At 43.3% G+C, this 23,864-nt stretch overlaps 1 protein-coding gene across 5 annotated transcripts in view; it reads left to right on the forward strand.

The window, feature by feature from the left end:
• Nucleotides 1–23,864, forward strand: part of SORD (sorbitol dehydrogenase) — a 94,573-nt gene that overhangs the window by 64,954 nt on the left and 5,755 nt on the right. For all 5 annotated transcript variants that reach the window (XM_083183742.1, XM_083183741.1, XM_083183740.1 and 2 more), the window contains one exon: nt 12,575–12,750. In XM_083183742.1, the coding sequence (XP_083039868.1) occupies nt 12,575–12,750 (176 nt within the window). The remainder of the gene's footprint in view (nt 1–12,574; nt 12,751–23,864) is intronic.

Here is a 23,864-nt window from a genome sequence, read left to right on the forward strand (position 1 = left end):
CACTATACACGTGTTGAAACATTTCACTACCAGTAACACAAAAATAAAAATGGCATCCCAAATGTCCTCCCAAATGTCCTCCCAAATGTCCTCCCAGTCATCCAGGAGAATGTATTCAGTGGAGGAGGCATATGCCATGCTTGCCTCTGACTCAGACACAGCCAGTGATGCAAGCGGGGAATTTGAAGGATTCGTCTTAAGCTCCTCTTCCTCCTCTGGTGATGAGGGACCCCCTCAAAGACGCCCCCGTAGAGCAGCTGAGACCCCCCCCCCAACAATTGATCTCGTATGGACCCCACCACCAGACAATTTTGAGCCCCAGGTTCCTGAGTTTTTGGCCATGCCAGGAATCCAATTTGATTCCACAGGTCTCAGAGAAATTGACTTTTTCAAATTATTTTTCTCTGATGATTTTATAAATTTAATGGTGGACCAAACTAATTTATATGCCCAGCAGTTTATTGCTCAAAACCCCACGTCATCATTTGCTAGGTGGACCCCTGTAGATGCAGTAGAGATGATGACGTTTTGGGGTCTGGTGTTTCATATGGGCATAGTAAAAAAGCCAGAAATTAGGCAATATTGGAGTACAGATGTTCTGTACAGTACTCCATTTTACCGTATGGCCATGACCCGGACTCGATTTGAGACAATTCTTAAATTTATACATTACACCGATAATGCACAGTGCCCACCCAGAGATGATCCCACCTTTGACCGGCTATTCAAAGTCAGGCCGGTCATTGATCATTTCAGTGCCAAATTTGAAGAGATGTACATCCCTGAAAAATTTATTTGTATCGACGAGTCCCTTATACATTTTAAAGGAAGGGTTAAATTCCGCCAGTACCTTCCCAGTAAGAGGGCAAGGTATGGCATAAAAATGTATAAACTGTGTGAAAGCACCTCAGGGTACACCCACAGGTTTAGGGTTTATGAAGGGAAGGATTCAAGAATTGAACCGCCAGAATGCCCCCCCTCCCTCGTAGGTGTTAGTGGGAAAATTGTCTGGGATTTAGTGCACCCCTTCCTGGATAAAGGTTATCACCTCTATGTGGATAACTTTTACACTAGCATCCCCCTGTTTAAGGCCCTTGGTTCAAGAGGTACAGCAGCTTGCGGTACTGTGCGCAAGAACCAAAGAGGCCTCCCAAAAACGCACATTGCCCAAGTAATGAGAAGGGGTGAAAGCAGGGGAATATGCAACGAAAATATGTTGTTGGTCAAATATAAGGACAAGAGGGATGTCCTTATACTGACAACAATTCACGGAGACAGTACCACCTCTGTCCCTGTACGAGGTACCAGTACCCACACCTCCAAACCTAATTGTATCCTGGATTACAATAGGTACATGGGCGGAGTGGATCTTTCAGATCAGGTACTGAAGCCGTACAGTGCCCTGCGGAAAACAAAAATCTGGTACAAGAAGGTGGCCGTGTATATCATCCAGATGGCACTGTATAACGCTTACGTGCTATTCCGTTCTACCGGCCAGAGGGGGACATTTATGCACTTTCAAGAGGAAGTCATAAAGGGCCTAATATTTGGGAACCAGCAGGCAGAGGGCCCCAGTACTTCTAGTACTGGCCCCCGTATTGTACCAGGGCAGCATTTTCCTGATGAAATCCCCTCCACTGGAAAAAAGGGCAGGACACAAAAAAGGTGCAAAGTTTGCTATAAAAAGGGAATAAGAAAGGATACTATTTTCCACTGTGAAACTTGCCCCGACAAACCCGGCCTATGTATAAAGGAGTGTTTTAAAATATACCACACATCTATGGAATATTAGGTTCATAATTTCACCGTGCTTCGGGGGTCTTGCTAATGCCACATAGCACCCACCATTCATTCCACCAGAATCTGAGCCGCAAAATCCAAAAATCACTCCTTCCCTTCTGAGTCCTGCCATGCACCCAACTGGTATTTTTTACACATGTGAGGCATTGCCGTACTTGGGAGATATTGGGGCACAGATTTTGGGGTGCTTTTTCTCCTTCATTCCTTGTGAAAATGAAAAATTTTGAGCCAGAACTGCATTTTTGTGTAAAAAAATGTAATTTTTCATGTTCACTGCCCAGTTTTATCAAAATTGGTGAAACCCCTGGGGGTTTGAAATGTACACTATACCCCTAGATGAATTCCCTGAGGGGTGTAGTTTGCAAAATGGGGTCACTTGTGGGGGGGTTCCACTGTATTGGTGCTTTGGGGGTCTTGCTAATGCGACATAGCACCCACCATCATTCCACCAGAATTTGTGCTGCAAACTCCAAATATCACTCCTTCCCTTCTGAGTCCTGCCACTTTTTGGTCACACATGAGGCATTGCCGTACTCGGGAGAAATTGGGGCACAGATTTTGGGGTGCTTTGTCTCCTTCATTCCTTCTGAAAATGAAAAATTTTGAGCCAGAACTGCATTTTTGTGTAAAAAAATGTAATTTTTCATTTTCACTGCCCACTTGTATCAAAATTGGTGAAACCCCTGGGGGTTTGAAATGTACACTATACCCCTAGATGAATTCCCTGAGGGGTGTACTTTGCAAAATGGGGTGACTTGTGGGGGGGTTCCACTGTATTGGTGCAACATAGCACCCACCATTCATTCCACCAAAATCTGTGCTGCAAAATCCAAAAATCACTCCTTCCCTTCTGAGTCCTGCCATGCACCCAACTGGTATTTTTTGTTCACATGTGAGGCATTGCCGTACTCGGGAGAAATTGGGGCACAGATTTTGGGGTGCTTTTTCTCCTTCATTCCTTGTGAAAATGAAAAATTTTGAGCCAGAACTGCATTTTTGTGTAAAAAAATGTAATTTTTCATGTTCACTGCCCAGTTTTATCAAAATTGGTGAAACCCCTGGGGGTTTGAAATGTACACTATACCCCTAGATGAATTCCCTGAGGGGTGTAGTTTGCAAAATGGGGTCACTTGTGGGGGGGTTCCACTGTATTGGTGCTTGGGGGGTCTTGCTAATGCGACATAGCACCCACCAAAATTCCACCAGAATCTGAGCTGCAAAATCCAAAAATCACTCCTTCCCTTCTGAGTCCTGCCATGCACCCAACTGGTATTTTTTGGTCACATGTGAGGCATTGCCGTACTCGGGAGAAATTGGGGCACAGATTTTGGGGTGCTTTTTCTCCTTCATACCTTCTGAAAATGAAAAATTTTGAGCCAGAACTGCATTTTTGTGTAAAAAAATGTAATTTTTCATGTTCACTGCCCACTTGTATCAAAATTGGTGAAACCCCTGGGGGTTTGAAATGTACACTATACCCCTAGATGAATTCCCTGAGGGGTGTAGTTTGCAAAATGGGGTCACTTGTGGGGAGGTTCCACTGTCTTGGTGCTTGGGGGGTCTTGCTAATGCGACATAGCACCCACCAAAATTCCACCAGAATCTGAGCTGCAAAATCCAAAAATCTCTCCTTCCCTTCTGAGTCCTGCCATGCACCCAACTGGTATTTTTTGGTCACATGTGAGGCATTGCCGTACTCGGGAGAAATTGGGGCACAGATTTTGGGGTGCTTTTTCTCCTTCATACCTTCTGAAAATGAAAAATTTTGAGCCAGAACTGCATTTTTGTGTAAAAAAATGTAATTTTTCATTTTCACTGCCCACTTGTATCAAAATTGGTGAAACCCCTGGGGGTTTGAAATGTACACTATACCCCTAGATGAATTCCCTGAGGGGTGTACTTTGCAAAATGGGGTGACTTGTGGGGGGGTTCCACTGTATTGGTGCAACATAGCACCCACCATTCATTCCACCAAAATCTGTGCTGCAAAATCCAAAAATCACTCCTTCCCTTCTGAGTCCTGCCATGCACCCAACTGGTATTTTTTGTTCACATGTGAGGCATTGCCGTACTCGGGAGAAATTGGGGCACAGATTTTGGGGTGCTTTTTCTCCTTCATACCTTCTGAAAATTAAAAATTTTGAGCCAGAACTGCATTTTTGTGTAAAAAAATGTAATTTTTCATTTTCACTGCCCACTTGTATCAAAATTGGTGAAACCCCTGGGGGTTTGAAATGTACACTATACCCCTAGATGAATTCCCTGAGGGGTGTCGTTTGCAAAATGGGGTCACTTGTGGGGGGGTTCCACTGTATTGGTGCTTGGGGGGTCTTGCTAATGCGACATAGCACCCACCAAAATTCCACCAGAATCTGAGCTGCAAAATCCAAAAATCACTCCTTCCCTTCTGAGTCCTGCCATGCACCCAACTGGTATTTTTTGTTCACATGTGAGGCATTGCCGTACTCGGGAGAAATTGGGGCACAGATTTTGGGGTGCTTTTTCTCCTTCATACCTTCTGAAAATGAAAAATTTTGAGCCAGAACTGCATTTTTGTGTAAAAAAATGTAATTTTTCATTTTCACTGCCCACTTGTATCAAAATTGGTGAAACCCCTGGGGGTTTGAAATGTACACTATACCCCTAGATGAATTCCCTGAGGGGTGTAGTTTGCAAAATGGGGTCACTTGTGGGGGGGTTCCACTGTATTGGTGCTTGGGGGGTCTTGCTAATGCGACATAGCACCCACCAAAATTCCACCAGAATCTGAGCTGCAAAATCCAAAAATCACTCCTTCCCTTCTGAGTCCTGCCATGCACCCAACTGGTATTTTTTGGTCACATGTGAGGCATTGCGGTACTCGGGAGAAATTGGGGCACAGATTTTGGGGTGCTTTGTCTCCTTCATTCCTTGTGAAAATGAAAAATTTTGAGCCAGAACTGCATTTTTGTGTAAAAAATGTAATTTTTCATTTTCACTGCCCAGTTGTACCACAATTGGTGAAACCCCTGGGGGTTTGAAATGTACACTATACCCCTAGATGAATTCCCTGAGGGGTGTAGTTTGCAAAATGGGGTAACTTGTGGGGGGGTTCCTAAATTTTAGCATCTTATGGTGCCTAGAAACCTACATGGTGCCTAAAAAATAATCTCGTAAAAAGGAGGCTCCAAAATCAAGTAGGTGCTCCTTCTATTATGAAGCCTGTGGTTTGGTCAACGTGCACACTAGGGCCACATATAGGATATTTTTGAAAACAAAAGAATTGGGGGAATCAATTTTTAGTCACATTTCTCTAGTAAAATGTACTGTGTTCCTTAGAAAAATGTATTAAAATTGCAAATCTGCAAAAAAAATGAAATTTTGAAATTTCACCTACACTTTGTTTTAATTCCTGTGAAACACCTAAAGGGTTAACAAACTTCCAAAATGCTGTTTTGAATACTGTGAGGGGTGCAGTTTTTGAAATGGCATCATTTATGGGGGTGTCTCACATACAAGTCCCTCAAAGTCATATCAGAACTGAACTGGTCCCTAAAAAAATCAGTGTTTGAAATTTTCTTGAAAATTTGAGAATTTGCTATTCATATTGTAAGCCTCCTAGTGTCCAAAAAAATTAAAAGGAAGTTGAAATAATGATGGAAACATAAAGTAGACATATGGTCTATGTTAGTTATTAACTATTTTGAGTGGTATGATTATTTGTCTCACAAGCAGAAAATTTAACATTTTGCAAATCGCTAAATTTTCCATTTTTTCACGACATTTTGGTATTTTTCACAAAAAAACACAGACTGTATCGACCCAAATTTACCACTAATTTGAAGTACAATGTGTCACGAAAAAACAATCTCAAAATCACTGGGATAAGTAAAAGCAAAAAAAAGTTATCCCCACTTAAGTGAGACATGTCAGATTTGAAAAAAATGGCTCTGTCAGGAACGCAAAAACTAGCTCTGTCAGGAAGGGGTTAAAAAATAAAATAAAATCACAGCCAATTCTGATTAAATAAGCAAAATATAATTAAATGCTTCCTGGAATGCAGCACTACAGACTATCTTGGGTAAATCTACCTGTTGTTACTAGTTAATAGTATACATTATTATTTAGTTTCCAGTTTAAACTTGTATATTTTTATAGAAGGTATGGGTTTTTGCATAATACAGTGTGTAAGCACATACTATTATGTATACATTTTTCTATAGCTTGTTATAGTTTTGTGTCATTTTTTTAAGCATGCTTTTTTTGTACCCGTAGAAGAAATAACAATGGTAGATAACAGTTTTTGGGCATCAAATGCACCATTTATCATGCAAATAGTGAACCTTATTTGTAATGCCTACCAAGGGTGCCATATAAGCTTGGAAACCGAACTTTGCCACTATTAAACTGCTTCAACACCTTCTAAAATCTATTCTGTGATGTCATTTGCCATTAGCAACTGTTTAAATGGTGCCAATCGGGCCTACCACCACTTATTTACCCATATTTATTGCTCATTCATTAGGAGTTATGTATTAGCTAGTAAGCCAACCCAAAGCAACATCTTTGACAGCTAGTCTGCTACCTTCTGTGTTTGTGCATGTATGAGAAATGTAGCTTGCTGGCAAAGTGGTCCATTTAATTTTCAGTAACGAATGTGATACTGCGCACCATGCGAGCTTGTAGAGAATATGCATAAATGGTATAATACATTTCAGCATGATGTATGCTATTTTGTCAGTTCAGAGTTGGTAAAGCAGACTGGATTGGGAATTAATTACTGTGTTCAGTCACCATGAATCATGCATAGCTATCAGTTCAGCAATGTTATCATCCTTTTCACTCCTGTCTGGCTGACTACCGGACAGGTACATTGTATGTGTAAATCAGTGGTTCCCTACCCTGGTCCTCAAGTACCCCTAACAGTGCACGTTTTCCAGGTCACCCGGCAGGTACACTCATTATTCAGGCACATTTAAAAAGATCCACAGGTGGAGCTAATTATAGCACTTGTGATTCTGTGTGGAGACCTGCAAAACATGCACTGTTGGGGGTACTTGAGGACCAGGGTTGGGAACCACTGGTGTAAATAATGACGCCACAGCCAGTCATCAGGGCAGAGCAAATGATAACCTAAGCCATTTAAACGCATTGGAAAATTAAACTGGATTATCTCAGAAACAGTACTATAAAATATATTGAATAGATATAGAAATTATGGGGGAAATGTAATAGGATGAGAGATTCAGAAAGTGAGAGATTTGGTAAGAAAGCTATAGTTTTTTTAAAGCAGCAATCATTTACACTGCAAAACCACTTTCATTTTGCAGTGCCGCTTTAAAAAAACTGGAGATTTCTTACCAAATCTCTCACTTTCTGAATCTCTCATCCTATTAAATTTTACCCTGTATGTCAACTTCCTCTTAGATATAGTTCAGTCCTAGAATTTGCATTCTCATTTGTTAAAGGTTTTGGTTTTGGTTACCAATTAATGTTTTCTGATGCCATTGTTTCATATATTGGAAATCATTAACTTCAGCATTTGATAACATTTTTTTTCTGTCTCACCTTTCAGCCACTGACATAGCAGACCTCTTCCTTGGTATTTTCATGATTTAATCACCCAGGTTCCTGTGAAGGGAGAGGTGGGGGAAAGTCCTCCAGTAAAAAAAAATGAACCTGTATTTTCCAGGCTGGTGCATGATCCATTTAATATCGGTGATAGGTTATCATTTGTGACTGACGTATAAAAATTTTTTTGTTTTTGCCATTTTGATTACATAACATGTTCTCATTGTGATGGGTTGAGGATATAAAGTATTTATATGCCTATGCAAATTATACTGAATGTTAAAACATTTTTATAATATTTACTTTCATTCAGTTTGTTAGTGTGTCTCTTGTTAGGAGTTACCTTGGCGTCAATAAATGTTTATGACTCGATGCACTTTTGTTGTTTTGGGTTTATGTGAATAGTGTGACTAGTACTGAATGTTGAAGTCTGACGTTGAAGTTTATATGAAGAATCTGGAGTAGGTTATGCATTGTAGTTTTTATTTTCAAGCAGACCTCTTAACAAACAGAGAAACCATATTAGGGGATGCACTCACTGTGCAGAAGATGTGCTTATCTCAGATCAGAGATCTATGGGGCACGTCATGTCTTTTGTCCCAGTTGCTAGGAAATAAGTAGAAGCCAATATTGGTTCAGTACAAAATATGTCTGCTTCCACTATTTGTAGTGCTTTAATATTGTCTACTTTAAACTATATAACAGCACCTAAATGCAGTACTATTATTGCAAATAAAGGTTTGCTTGGTCAAAGTGATTACCTACAGTACCTGCCATTACAAGATCCCCAATTCCACTTCAAGTAGCAAAAAAAGACCAGCACACCATCTTAAAGGACTATTCAAAATTATATATTTGTAATATTTAAAGTAATTAGCCTGGCAACAGAATATGCTTTATATGTGGCAAATGGTCCAACGCCCAAATCTGTTGATTTCATACTTCATGAGTTTCCCTGTTGCAGAATTTGCAGATTGTACCTGTGGTTGTAGGCTCCATGCAGTGTTTGTGGCACAGATCCTGTTTTTTAGTCAACGGGTCTTATGCTGTCACAAATTCCCCTATTCATTCTAGGTTACATGACTGATCAGTCCTTTCCCTCTTATTTTTTTAACATCTCAATACTCTGGAACCTTCTGCTTCACATTAAGAATGTACGCTCTCACCAGCAGGACCTTCCACCATCTTGTTTCATCCCTCCAATCAGGCTTTCTAACTTAAAATTTGTACACACTGATAAATATATTGCTTGTTCCATCGAGTGGGCGATATGTCTGTAGGTCATGGAAAGGTGTGTCAGCCAATATATCTGTGAACGATGTCATTCACAGACCTATAGTGTGATATATCTGCAGCAGAGCTAATGCAGATATATCTTGCAGATATATATGAGTGTGTGTACGGGTGACCCACAGATTGTCCATACACGTCCTGCAGGGACTAACCTTATAGCTGGGAGGGCAAATTTAAATTCCTGTCAAGTTGTGATATATGCATGGGCATTTTGAGACTGTCAATCACTGATGGTCTGCAGCCACAGTGCAACAGTCCTCGCAGTTCTGTACTGCACATGTGCATTGCAGGTGTGGTACATTCACCATATACCAAGCATTGTTACTATTAGAACTTTGCGGCATGTGCAGCACTTCTAAAGAGACCTGAATCGAGCGCATAGTGTGCACATATGCAGCTCACTCCAAAAGTGCCAGCTGGTTTTCATAAAATAGTTACAGAGACAGTCATACATTTCAGGTAGAGATGAGCGGGTCCGGATCTCCGGGATCCGACAGATCCGAAAATAGCGATCCGAGTCGGAATCCAAGTTCCCGCCTGAATTCCGGACCGAATACGAGGCAAAACGTCATCATCGCGCTGTCGGATTCTCGCGGGATGGGGATGATATATAAGACACACGCACGCCCCGCCATCTTCACTCCATTATAGGAGAGGGAAGAGGGTGGGTGGGAGATCTGTGCTCCGTGCCCTGTGTTGAATTTGATTGATTTTTTTTGTTGTAACTAGGTGCTGCAGTGCTCACATTCAATTAGGGTCTGCAGTGCACGCAGGGGCTGCAGTGCTGCTGACTGTACACTCAGTGTACAGGGGCTGCAGCCTGCAGTGTCCATTATACAAGGGGCTGTGTACAGGGGCTGTGTCCAGTGTACAGGGGCTGTGTCCAGTGTACAGGGGCTGTGTCCAGTGTACAGGGGCTGTGTCCAGTGTACAGGGGCTGTGTCCAGTGTACAGGGGCTGTGTCCAGTGTACAGGGGCTGTGTCAAGTGTACAGGGGCTGTGTCAAGTATACAGGGGCTGTGTCCAGTGTACAGGGGCTGTGTCCATTGTCCAAGGGCTGTGTCCAGGGGTTGTGTCCAGTGTTACAGGGGCTGTGTCCAGGGGTTGTGGCCAGTGTACAGGGGCTGTGTACAGGGGTTGTGTCCAGTGTACAGGGGCTGTGTACAGGGGTTGTGTACAGGGGCTGCGTCCATTGTCCAAGGGCTGTGTCCAGGGGCAGACTGTCAAGTGTGACGGCTGTGTCCATTGTCCAGGGACTGTGTCCAGTGTAACGGGCTGTGTCCAGTGTGATGGCCTATATCCTGTGTCCAGTGTGACGGGCTATAGTCAGTGTCCAGTTAAACAGGCTGTTTCCAGTGTCCAGTGTGACGGACTATATCTAGTATCCAGTGTCCAGTGTAACGGGCTGTGTCCATTGTCCAGGGGCTGTGTCCATTGTCCAGGGGCTGTGTCCAGGGTGATGGGCTGTGTCCAGTGTGACGGCTGTGTCCAGTGTACAGGAGCGGTGTCCAGAGAAATAAATAAACGTAATAAATAAAATAAAATAACACATTTTTGGAGGATGATGGAGGAGGTAATAGTGGGAGATCAGCAACCTGATAGAAGTGCTGAAGCTGCTACCATGTCATGACAATGATTGGTTTGTTAAACTGTGCATGTCGTGTATACAACATAAGGGTGGGTGGGAGGGCCCAAGGACAATTTCATCATGCACCTCTTTGTATTTTTTGCTCTTTGGAGCATTTCTCTTTTTTTGGGGGTAGTTTATTAAACTGCCACCCTGTCTTCCCCTGCAGTGCCGCTCTGCTTCCAAGATGTGCCAGGTTGGAAGTGTAAGGTCCACATGTATGTGATGCCCACTGCTGTCGCCTAGCTTAGTCATCCAGCTACCTCAGAGAAAATTGGGATGTTTGTACTTCAACTGCGCTGATGAAATGAAACGCTGCCTAGGGTATACGAATGTGAAGGTTCACCAACCTTCAGTACAAATAGAAAATATACAAAAAGAAATATAAATATAAATCCTTTTTGTATATTTTCTATCCAGCTACCTCAGTATAACCTTTTGGCCCAACTACAGTAAATGAAAACAATTTTGTAAGCTGTGGAGTGATCAAAATTGACTAGAAATGAGTGGAAACTAATGTTATTGAGGTTAATAATACTTTACGGGCAAAAACCGGCCCAAATTCTGTTATTTTAGCATTTTTTCATAAAAATCCAGATCCAAAACCAAAACCCACAAGGGTGGTTTTGCCAAAACCAGTCCAGATCCAAAACACGAAGGGAGATCCAGATCCAAAACCAAAAGCCAAAAAAAGTGGCCCCGGCACATCTTTATTTTCAGGGTTTTAGTAAACAAAGAGTTAACCAGCACGGGCTTGTTTCTCAAATAAAGTGATGGTTTCTTTCAAGTTAAAAACTGAATGAAATAAAAAAAAACATACATATATTGAATGTATAGACACAAGAATAGCTATAATGAATAGAATTTAAATAATTTGATACCCTTGAAGGACATTTGAGGACTCCTATATCCGGAATACTTTGTTCCACTTGCGGGAATGTCTCTGTTTATAGCAGCATGTAATTGCAAGGTGGCCGAATCCTCATGCAGTTTGCAAAGTAATGGATTTTGTGGTCCGGTAAATCTTGATATGCTTGGAGTAGTTGCTGCAGGTCCAATCCAGATGTATTATGTGCAGGATGACCAAGTGGAGAGAGTGAAACCCTTATCCAGTGGAACTTGTAGGTAAGCAGTATTCCCCAGGAGTCCAGTGATGTCAAGGGGTTGTAAAGTCTGAGAAGCTCTACGCTTGTCTCTGGGTATAAACACCCAGCTTCCTCAGGAGCAGATTCAGAATGACTGTCTGAGTCCGTATCTGAATCTGCTCCTGAGGAAGCTGGGTGTTTATACCCAGAGAAACGCGTAGAGCTTCTCAGACTTTACACCCCCTTGACATCACTGGACTCCTGGGGAATACTGCTTACCTACAAGTTCCACTGGATATGGGTTTCACTTTCTCCACTTGGTCATCCTGCACATAATACATCTGGATTGGACCTGCAGCAACTACTCCAAGCATATCGAGGTTAACCGGACCACAAAATCCATTGCTTTGTAAACTGCATGAGGATTCGGCCACCTTGCAATTACATGCTGCTATAAACAGAGACATTCCCGCAAGTGGAACAAAGTATCCCGGATATACAGTAGGAGTCCTCAAATGTCCTACAAGGGTATTGAATTATTTTAATTATATTCATTATAGTTATTCTTGTGTCTATACATTCAATATATGTATGTTTTTTAATTTTATAAAATTTTTAACTTGAAAGAAACCGTCACTTTATTTGAAAAACAAGCCAGTTACTAGGTGGGCTGTCTAATGTGCTCTAGTAATACATTTCAGAACATGGAATCCCCCTCCAGTTAACTAGCGTTAAGTGCAGAAATGCACTTGACGCTAGTTCATACATCTGCCCCAGTGTGCAGTAAATAGGCGCTTTAAGAGCGTAGGAGGCCTGTGTGCAGCCTCTGTTCCAGTCCCTCCTCTCTCCCGGCCAGTGCTGCTCTAGTGCACAGCTCAGAGGGCTCAGATTCTACTGCGCTTGGGCAGAACTCCAGAAAAATGGATGTCGTGGCCATTTTATTGGGGAAGTGCTGCTTCCTTCATCATGGAACTCCAGAGGAGTAAGTATTATAAATGGTGCCGTGAGGGCGCCCTGGGACTCAGGGGCCTGTTTGCACTGTGCACATTGCACCAATTATTAATACGCCACGGGTGCTGTGAAAATAAGAATAATGCATACTGCGTAAGACCCATTGTATCTTCTTGTAGTTTAAGTGAACATTTAGATATGTGGTTTTATGTTGGTGATATCTCCCTTCACTGGCACTCAGTACACTGACCATTGGATCTTTTTCCAGATTTGTCTTCCTCACGGCTGGAAAAAGCCAAACAAGTTGGAGCAGATTATATATTCCAAGTCACCAACGAAACCCCAGAGCAGACTGCACGGAAAGTTGAAGACCTGTTTGGGTGTATGCCTGAGATTACTATTGAGTGCACTGGAGCTGAGTCCTGTATACAAACTGGAATCTATGTAAGTAGACTGTACAGGAGCAATACAATTTACCAAGGGGGGTATTCAGGCGCCTTAAGAACTGCTTAACCAATGAGCTGCTGCTTGGGTGAGGTGTATAGTCACCCACCTCGGATGTACACAATATATGCAGAAAAAGAAAAAAGCAGCGCTCAGTGTGAGGATAATACCATGAATAAACAAGCGGGACTGTTTACACTTACGAAACAATTTATTAAAAAATATTTACTAACATTTAAAATATCGCAATATTGCTAAATTCTCATATAATCTGATTGAAAATGCACATGGGCATGTGGGGGGCAGCACTGAGGGGAGTGGATCCTGGCTGTAAATGTGGCAAAAGTATTTCAGACTGAATATAGTGTTTCTCACCACTGGAGGATGTATTGGAGCAGTCTCTGTGTGGGTCCTCTCAGTTTGCGGCCAGGGTGTTGTTACCGCTGCGGTCTCCACATAGGAGGGGTCCTGGTGTCTTTCTCCAGAATTAAGCAGCTGAATAGGATGGATTAAAAGCCGATTGGGTGATGGTTAATGCCGGGACGTCTGTGCTCTCGTCACTAGAATGCGGTGGATATCACTTAATATCAGCAGTGAATGGGTTGCCAAGGTTTTTAGGATAAGTGTCGAGGTTTCAATGTGGTACTGTGACCCCTCTCACCAATGCGTTTCGCTGATGTAATACAGGTTTTTCAAGGTCCACCTGTAATCAGCTGTATTACATGACTTGATAAAAGTTGTGAGAATACAACTAAAACGTTGTCTAAACAAGCCACTGTAGATGGTGTTGCGGCCTTGCACTCTCCGTAACATTGGCAGCTGCCCCGGTGCCTTCGCGTGTAGTAAACAATGGTAGAAATAAATGGCGGCACTCGGAGGTCTTTCCAAAAAGTGTATTGACAAAAATGGTGGGAGTTTCGGAGCTTGCGCTCCTTTGTCAAAACGTCTCACCTACATGCTTTGGCAAAGGAGCGCAAGCTCCGAAACGTTAGCCCACCATTATTGTCAATACACTTTTTGGAAAGACCTCTGAGTGCCGCCATTTACTATATATATATATATATATATATATATATATGTCAAAAAAGAGGACAGGAGGGGCGCTCCATAGTGCACAAATGACAGTTTTATTAAAATGATCATAAAACCACTTTCAAAAAAAGAGACAAACAATTGCTTGTACCATAAAAAAGAACGCTGTGGGCTGGGTACCACAAGGCTTTTGTATATACAACACGACCCGGCAAACTCCTACCAGCCGTCCGGAGCACTATCGCCAACCAGGATCACCCATCTCTATATATATATAGATATATAGATATAGATATATAGATATCTATATATATATATATAGATATATTTATATATATATATATATATCTATATATATATATAGAAAGTGGTTTCTCTAAGGTAGAGACACAGGCACTCGCCACTTTATCCAAAAATAACTCAGATTTTTGGTAAAAAATATATAAAGTTTATTTCTCAAATGAGCCAGCAGGTCAAAGAGGTTAGACACATCACCAAACTCCGACGTTTCGGTCCTTCAATAATGGACCTTTATCAAGGAGCCTAATAGAGCACAGAAAACAATGTAAACAGCAAACAATAGCTTCCACACGTTTAAGTGCTCATAGGGGATGCAACATAATACAGACATATATAGGTAAACTTACGTTTTTCAGGTGAGATATAGGGTACAGCAAAGCCATAGGAGCTGCATGCAAACCAGCATGGAGCAGTGGTGGTAAACACTGAGAGGTGCTGGCTTGGTTTAAATAGCCCCAGAACGGAAATGAGCAGCGCTGGATCCGGCCGGAGACCCTGGTGACGTCACTTCCTGTGTGACGTTACCAGGAAGTGAGTAGGACTGGTGAAACGCAAGCTGGGGCCGGAAGGCGGAAGTGGCGCTTCCGCTGGTTGGAACGCATCGCTAAGCGTGCGTTCCACCTAGTCTCAGGGAGTTCTCAGGGAGTACTCCCTGAGACTAGGTGGAACGCACGCTTAGCGATGCGTTCCAACCAGCGGAAGCGCCACTTCCGCCTTCCGGCCCCAGCTTGCGTTTCACCAGTCCTACTCACTTCCTGGTAACGTCACACAGGAAGTGACGTCACCAGGGTCTCCGGCCGGATCCAGCGCTGCTCATTTCCGTTCTGGGGCTATTTAAACCAAGCCAGCACCTCTCAGTGTTTACCACCACTGCTCCATGCTGGTTTGCATGCAGCTCCTATGGCTTTGCTGTACCCTATATCTCACCTGAAAAACGTAAGTTTACCTATATATGTCTGTATTATGTTGCATCCCCTATGAGCACTTAAACATGTGGAAGCTTTTGTTTGCTGTTTACATTGTTTTCTGTGCTCTATTAGGCTCCTTGATAAAGGTCCATTATTGAAGGACCGAAACGTTGGAGTTTGGTGATGTGTCTAACCTCTTTGACCTGCTGGCTCATTTGAGAAATAAACTTTATATATTTTTTACCAAAAATCTGAGTTATTTTTGGATAAAGTGGCGAGTGCCTGTGTCTCTACCTTAGAGAAACCACTTTCTGTAAATTGGAGTTCGGAGTACACTCTGCACCCCTTCACAGGACACCCCACCGTTGATATACTTCTTCCACAGTGAGAGTGCGGTCTACAACCTAACATTATATATATATATATATATATATATATATATATATATATCTCGTGGTGGGCACAGCATTCAGTTCTCACAGAAAATATAGACAGTACAGTGTCTGTATTTATCGAGGTTTCAGTGCTTTATTGTATGCACTATCTTCAGGATACTGAAGATAGTGCATACAATAAAGCACTGAAACGTCGATAAATACAGACACTGCACTGTCTATTTTTTCTGTGAAAACTGAGTGCCGTGCCCACCACGAGATATACCTGCTTTTCAAGTTGCAAGGGCACCAGTGATGGATATCCCATGATTGGGAGTGCCGGTCCACCCACATATATATATCCACTCCGCTCAGTTCGGTATGTACTCTGGTGCCAGCAGCCAGAATAGGATTGTGGCTGTGTGTGTGGGTTTGCTGCAGCACAAACGGAGACGAATCAACTTTGCCAAATAAAGTTTTACTGTGTGACAACACAAATCTCTGATTTGTGTTGTCACACAGTAAAACTTTATTTGGCAAAGTTGATTCGTCTCCGTATGTGCTGCAGCAAACCCACACACACAGCCACTATATATATATATATATATATATATATATATATATATATATATATATATATATATATATATATATATATTTATATTTATAGTGCAAGCCGGCACTCACTCCTGGTTGTTAGCAAACGCCTTTGGGTGCCCTCCGCAAGAGATAAATAATTTGTAGCAGAATGGCAGCATCACTCCAAAAGGACTTTGTTAGAAGGATTTATTGAACATATCAGGTCACAACGCCATGGACGATGTTTCAATGTAACAACATTTTCCTCAAGACAGCGTGTGGCCGAACAAACAGTTACATACACAATGTTCGGCCACACGCCGTCTTGAGGAAAATGTTGTTACATTGAAACGTCGACCATGGCGTTGTGACCTGATATGTTAAATAAATCCTTCTAACAAAGTCCTTTTGGAGTGACGCTGCCATTCTGCTACAATATATATATATATATATATATATATATATATATATATATATATATATATATATATCAGGCGGATGGGCGACACTCAGAAATAATTCACCTCAGCAAAGTGGTTTTCAAAGCCTCTTTATTATGGCTTTGTCATCAGGACATAAACATACTGTAACATGAAACAAGTGCACATTTTATACATACCCTCCCCCGTGCTGCCAGCCGCAGGAACACAGAGATCGCGCATTGCTAACACGTCACCACCCCTTGCCCGTCACCATGACTACCAGTCAGGCGTCACAGAGCAGGAGGACGTGCGCATGCTGCTTGTCTCGCGTCTGCGTAACCATGGTGTCCATATGTAAACAAAACAGATCACCCAGATAATACAGAATACGGCATTGAAAAATACATATAACAATCAGTACATCTTATACAAATACAATACACATTGCAGTACATATGGGGACATAATACAATAAAACATTATGCAAAAAAGGAAAAATCAGTTCAAGTTACCTAATAGGTGATATCTGTCTAAAGGAAGCAATATAGCCCTGGAGCTTCATTGAGGCCACCCGGTGACAGCGTTCCCAAACGCTGAATCCACATGGCCTCACTCCTTAATAACTTCAATGATCTGTCACCCCGTCGCAAGGACACTGGGACATGATCAATAATGATACATTTAAGTGTCGCAACACTGTGTTTAGCCTGGAAAAAGTGGCGAGCGACTGGCTTGTCACTGCCACCCTTCTCCAGAGCGGCTTTAATAGATGAGCAATGACCCGCTAAACGCGCACGAAGAGTTCACTCTGTTTTCCCCACATAATTCAGGGAACAGGGGCAGGAAAGCATATAAACGTTAAACTTTGTAGTGCATGTCACTCGATGTTGAATCAAAATATTTTTCTCTGAGTGCGGGTGGCAAAAATAGGGGCTAGCAGTCATCGAGCGACATGCAGTACAGTCTAAACATTTAAAGCAACCTTTACGGGGTAAATTTTCACTTATATAAAAGCCCTGGAGTGACGCTTTCGATGCATCTCTATATATACTCTCCAACAATAGAGAGTACTTTTTCCTCCAAGCTACCCTTCCTTAAATCGCCTGGACATGCCTGCATTGGGAACGTCCAGCGTTCCCATGAAAATGCTGGGCGTTCTCATGGTAATTCCCCGATTAGAAGAGACAGGGGTATTTGTCACTCGCACAGGTCTGTCCTCTTATACTAAGGGACACTTATAGGACCCCCCGTGAGTAACCAATGGAATACTATGTCTGTTACACAAAGTTCGGAGGTGTGCTACCCCTGGACAACAGAGATATATGGACGCAGCATTTCAAAAAGAAACAAGAAAAAGGATTGTCCCTGGTGTGATGCACCTGTTACAGAAATAATCAAACAATAAAATTTAACCTTTATTTGTTAATTTAAAACTTGTGAAATATAAATCACACACGAAACAAAGTAAGAGTGATGGACAAAAGATAGAATAGGTGTGTAAAAAGGACGGTGGCTGTTTGGCAACGCACTGTTATCTGTTCTGACGTATATATGTGTATCAATATAAATGAGTACACCAATTACATATAAGATTGGTTTGTAAGCACTTACATCCACGCACACCCAAATATAATATAAACATTTTAACGGGTTAACTATGACCCGTATATCCTTGAGAAACGGATACCCCGCAGACATTAAGAAAGGTCTATTCCTCGAATTATATAAGCCCACAGTTCCTCTGACTGTACAGTCACCCGTAATACAACCTGCTAACTCTGTGCGGCCACATCGTCATTCATTCCATATCCATTTTGGGTTAATTTTTTGCGGGGCTATTACACTTAACGCCCGGTTCCACTTTATTTTCTTTCATTACATCTCACCGTATTTTACGTTATTCATCTAATCCATTTTCTAATGGATAATTTTCTAATCATTTAACCCATCTATTGAAGCATATTATATATTTCTTGAAAATTCGATCCAATAAGGACATATGTGCTATAATTCTAAATAAGATCAAGCGCTGATATTCAGACAAAGACAATGGAAGGAAGATGCGACATATGCAATACATTTAAAACCGCAGTTGGTATAATAGCAGTTATAATAGCAGATACAGTGGGGGAAATTTACCAAAATGGATTCGTAGAAAAAAGGTGTATTCGTAGGGAGAAATACACCTTTTTTTTACGAATTTGTATTTTCGGGATTTACAATCCCGAAAATACAACAATTCGTATTCCTAAAGATGGAACATTTTGTATTTGTATTTACAAATACGAATGTCTACACCATCGATAGGATACGACAGAAATCACCATTCAAAAGAATGGTGGTTCCTGATGTACTAAGCAGCCGTACTGATAATACGGCTGCTAAGTGGTGTGAAACACCCACGCAAATACGACAGGAAAATACACCTTGCTTTCCCTGTTGTATTTGCTTTAAGCCTGCACGGATCAGTCAGATCCGTGCAGGCTTTAGAAAAAAAAATATTAAAAATAAATCGGCGTGGGGTCCCCCCCACAGCTGTAACCAGCACCAGGCTGAAGGGCCGGGGCCGGTAATTAAAAATCAGGGAACCCGACAAATAGGGGTTCCCCGATTTTTAACAACCAGCTCCAGGTCCGGGGCTGGTTCCCAAAATACGGGGGACAAAATGAGTAGGGGTCCCCCGTATTTTAAGAACCAGCCCCAGGCCAAACCAGCCAGCAGGGTAATGCCACAGCCGGGGGGAGACTTTTTATACAAGTCCCCCGGCCAAAGCATTAACCCCCTGACCAGTCAGCCTGGCCAGGGGCCCTGGGGGAGTGGGGACCCCCCCCCAATAAAGGGGTCCCCCCCCCTCCAGGACTTACCTGACCCTGAAGCCTGGTGCTGTCCCCGGTGACCCTGGGCGGTGGGCATCGAGCTGATAGTGGTGTAAAAAATAGAATAATCTATTGTCTAATACTGGGGCACTATGAGTCCCAGCAAGCCTCCACCGCAAGCTGGGACTTGGAGAACCACAAGTCCCAGCCTGCGGGGCATTAAAGGGCCCGCTGGGTCTTGTAGTGCCACAGTATTAAAAATAGTAAAATAAAACAGACACACACTTAAAATAAAACTTTAATACATACAAAGCCCTTACATACATATACTTACCTATCTTCTTCCCGTAGGTAGCCCTGGTCCTGTGTCATCTTCTGGTCCTGTGTCGTCTTCTGGCTCCATGTCGACGTCGCTGTCCATGTCGTCCTCGCTGTCGGCGGTCCGGAGTCCGACGAAATCCATGGAGGAAGCTGTGGAAGGAAACCATACTCACCTGTCCCAGGGCGACGTAGTCCAGGTAAGGGGTCTTTGCAAAAAAAAAAAAACCGACACGCGAAACCAGCCGGACAGCAGAGAGCCGCACAGTGTTTGTGTACATCGTGCGGCTCCGCCTTCCGAATGCCGCTATTGGCCGCCTTGTTAGGCGGCCAATAGCGGCATTCGGGAGGCGGAGCCGCACGATGTACACAAACACTGTGCGGCTCTCTGCTGTCCGGCTGGTTTCGCGTGTCGGTTTGTTTTTTTTGCAAAGACCCCTTACCTGGACTACGTCGCCCTGGGACAGGTGAGTATGGTTTCCTTCCACAGCTTCCTCCATGGATTTCGTCGGACTCCGGACCGCCGACAGCGAGGACGACATGGACAGCGACGACGACATGGAGCCAGAAGACGACACAGGACCAGGGCTACCTACGGGAAGAAGATAGGTAAGTATCAGTATGTAAGGGCTTTGTATGTATTAAAGTTTTATTTTAAGTGTGTGTCAGTGTGTTTTATTTTACTATTTTTAATACTGTGGCACTACAAGACCCAGCGAGCCCTTTAATGCCCCGCAGGCTGGGACTTGTGGTTCTCCATGTCCCAGCTTGCGGGGGCGGCTTGCTGGGACTCATAGTGCCCCAGTATTAGACAATAGATTATTCTATTTTTTACACCACTATCAGCTCAATGCCCACCGCCCAGGGGCATCGAGGACAGCACCAGGCTTCAGCCTGGTCAGGTAAGTCCTGGAGGGGGGGACCCCTTTATTGGGGGGTTCCCCACTCCCCCAGGGCCCCTGGCCAGGCTGACTGGTCAGGGGGTTAATGCTTTGGCCGGGGGGACTTGTATAAAAAGTCTCCCCCCGGCTGTGGCATTACCCTGCTGGCTGGTTTGGCCTGGGGCTGGTTCTTAAACTACGGGGGACCCCTAGACATTTTGTCCCCCGTATTTTGGGAACCAGCCCCGGACCTGGAGCCTGGGGCTGGTTGTTAAAAATCGGGGAACCCCTATTTGTCGGGTTCAATGATTTTTAATTACCGGCCCCGGCTCCTTCAGCCTGTTGCTGGTTACAGCTGTGGGGGGGACCCCACGCTGTTTTTTATTTTTTTTATTTATTTAATTTTTCTATATTTTTTTTACACACTGCAGCCTGCACGGATCTGACTGATCCGTGCAGACTGCCTGTACGAATTCGTATTAGCGGCCGTATATATGGCCAGCTAATACGAATTCCTACGACATCGGTGGGTTACAAAGCAGTCGTATATGACTGCTTTGTAATTTCCCCTCCGGAACACGACTTTGCATACGACTGAAACAGTCGTATGCAGTCGTAGGGGAAATACCAATACGAAAAACTAGGTTTTTCATATTGGTAAATTTCCCCCATTATCTGCTGACATACATGACATGGGGGCTGGGAGGAGCACATCCAGATGAGATTAGCATGTGGCAATCAATCAACAAGCGGCGAGAGCCGTGATTGGTTACACGCACCGGCAGCAGGTTTAAAAGGAGCTTCCGGGTATCGGGTCTGGTTGGCCTTGAAAAAGCTAAATGCGGAGCGTGCGCCGGCTAGCGGTGCACTGTTTGGCAACGCATATCTGTTAGGAATGCATTTTGATCTGTATTTTCTTCCACAGGTTTACACTTAAAAACCCGGTTTTAGGGTTCTGCCGTTATTACTTAAAATCTGGAAGCTGCACTGTCAACTGCTGACACATTCCTGGTCTAGACAGACACCTATGTCTACCCAGACAGCAGAGTTGACACGCACCTCCCGATAAATAACAGCTCAGGTATACACCGGAGCAAGAGTCACCTCATTAGCCTGTGACAGACATTGTTACAACACACTACATGTCTGCCCAGGCAACATTGTAGCACTAGCCTTGGAGACTCACAGCCACGGTGCTGAGACCAATACTAACTTTGAGTCACAATCAGTCTAGTGTCTGCATTGCTCTGTCAACTGCTGGTACATTCCTGGTTAAGACAGACACCTATGTCTACCCAGGCAGCAGAGTTGACACGCACCTCCAGATAAATAGCAGCTCATATATTGGAACCAGAGTCACCTTATAAGCCTGTGACAGACACTGTCTAGCTTTGAAGACGCAGTACACGCAGCCACGGTGCTGAGACTATTAGTAACTTGGAGTTGCAATCAGACTAGTGTCCACATTGGCAGATCTATATAGTGGACACCGAGATTAAAAAACTACACAGCCATAGTGCTGACAGCACTGTCTGTTTGATTGATATATTTATCTATTTAAGGTATATGTAGGTATTGTTATATCAGTACCTTAGACTGTGCCTTATCCTTATTATTTCTTCCCAAGTGTGGAATTATAACCACTATCAGTATTAATACCTCGAATTGTGCTTTATTGTCAATACTTGTCTCTAAATGTGGAATTATAACCACTTATAAACACAGCAAATTTTGCACATATATGCATGATCTCATGAATCTGGTATTATACTGATGAATGGATAACTCTAGGGCGTACAGACAGTCTAACAACGTGGGCATCAGATCATTACCATACAGCCACAGTGTTGAGAATATCAGGTGTTTGCTAAAATCATTTTGAGCTGCACCACAGCTTTCTGCCTACAATATACCTGTACTGGCTTAATATATCTTTCTAACCCGAGTACTTTCAACACCCCTCTTGTCCCAGGTGTGGAATTCTACCACTTACAAATACAGCAAATCCCGCTCATCCTCATACACATGAGTTTAGGAGCGAGTCAGCATATAGACAAGCGGGCAACTCGAGGCCATCTGGTGACCAGAATCCCTGTAGTCCTGAGGCTGCGATAACTAACACTGTCTCCGTGATACCTCACTGATACAGAAATATTAATTATAGTATCTATCCCTACAAGTAGGGGACACGGGACTTACAGTGTAAAGGCAGTTTAACCCACTCTATAGAGAGCTAGGCATTTGCAACCCTCTCTTCAAGTGGTACCAATACCACAACCTGTGACGCTACATAACACAACATACACTGAATCAGAACTGATAACAGTGCGTTGCCAAACAGCCACCGTCCTTTTAACACACATATTCTATCTTTTGTCCATCACTCTTACTTTGTTTCATGTGTGTTTTATATTTCGCAAGTTTTAAATTAACAAATAAAGGTTACATTCTATTGTATGATTATTTCTGTAACAGGTGCATCACACCAGGGACAATCCTTTTTCTTGTTTCTTTTTGAAACGCTGCATCCATAATTCCCCGATTACGTGGGTGCAGGCGGTGGGCAGCAGATGTCAGCTTCCCGCATAGGTCACCCAGAAGATCTGAGACACCACAGAGGATACTGTGAAAATAGTCATAATGTACTGATGTAACTGAAAGCACAAAAACTGAGAAGAAAGATAAAGATAAAGAAACAATTGTAGTACAACTTGTAAAAACCAGTAAATGTGTCTGCAGTTGAAAAAAAGATGAGTATCTCCATTTTTTAACACACAGTGACATCCTTGGGAGATGTACTATAGTAGCGTGAATCGTGCAACTATAGTGAAAACACCCTCCTCCGACGATCCCCGCTAGAGTGAACAGCACACCAGCCGGTTGCTTATGCACAGTGTCTCATCCCTGGTCCGCTCCACTGGGCGTGTGTGAGATCTCACCAGCATCGCAAGATCTCATGTGCAGACTAGAGACAGTTAGCTTCCGCAACCAGGGACAGAGCTGTGGTCAATGGTTACACCTGCAGCTGTTTAAATTGATAGATGCAGGTATTGGAGTGGCCAGTGCCACTAATGGTTCATGCATTGGCCAGTAAATAAGCAGCGCCAATAATGACGGGCATAGTGTTAGATTGCAGCGCTCAGCGCCTGTCTCCGCATACACTGCTTAGTATAAGACTTACAGTCTTCCTTTTCCCCCTTGCAGCCAACGTAGTTAAGCGTCACCCTGAGTGACAGGTCGCTTAAGCGAATAGCAGGGCAGAGACCCCTGACCCTGCTGGCAGCGTTACTCTTTCCTGTGAGGAAGTCCCCGCGTTAGAGAGTGTGCCTCAGATCGTGTGTGACTCCGTCCATGCTGTTTGTAGCTCCACGTGCACCGGAGCGCATAGGAGAAAGCCCCCGCTGTAAACCCGTTACCAGCGTGACCTTTTGCACAGGGAGATCAGTCATCATTGGCAGCAGCGAGACTGGGAGAGATACCGCAG

Source organism: Crinia signifera, chromosome 4 (assembly GCF_055691185.1).
Source record: "Crinia signifera chromosome 4, ASM5569118v1, whole genome shotgun sequence".
Classification (NCBI taxonomy): Eukaryota; Metazoa; Chordata; class Amphibia; order Anura; family Myobatrachidae; genus Crinia; species Crinia signifera.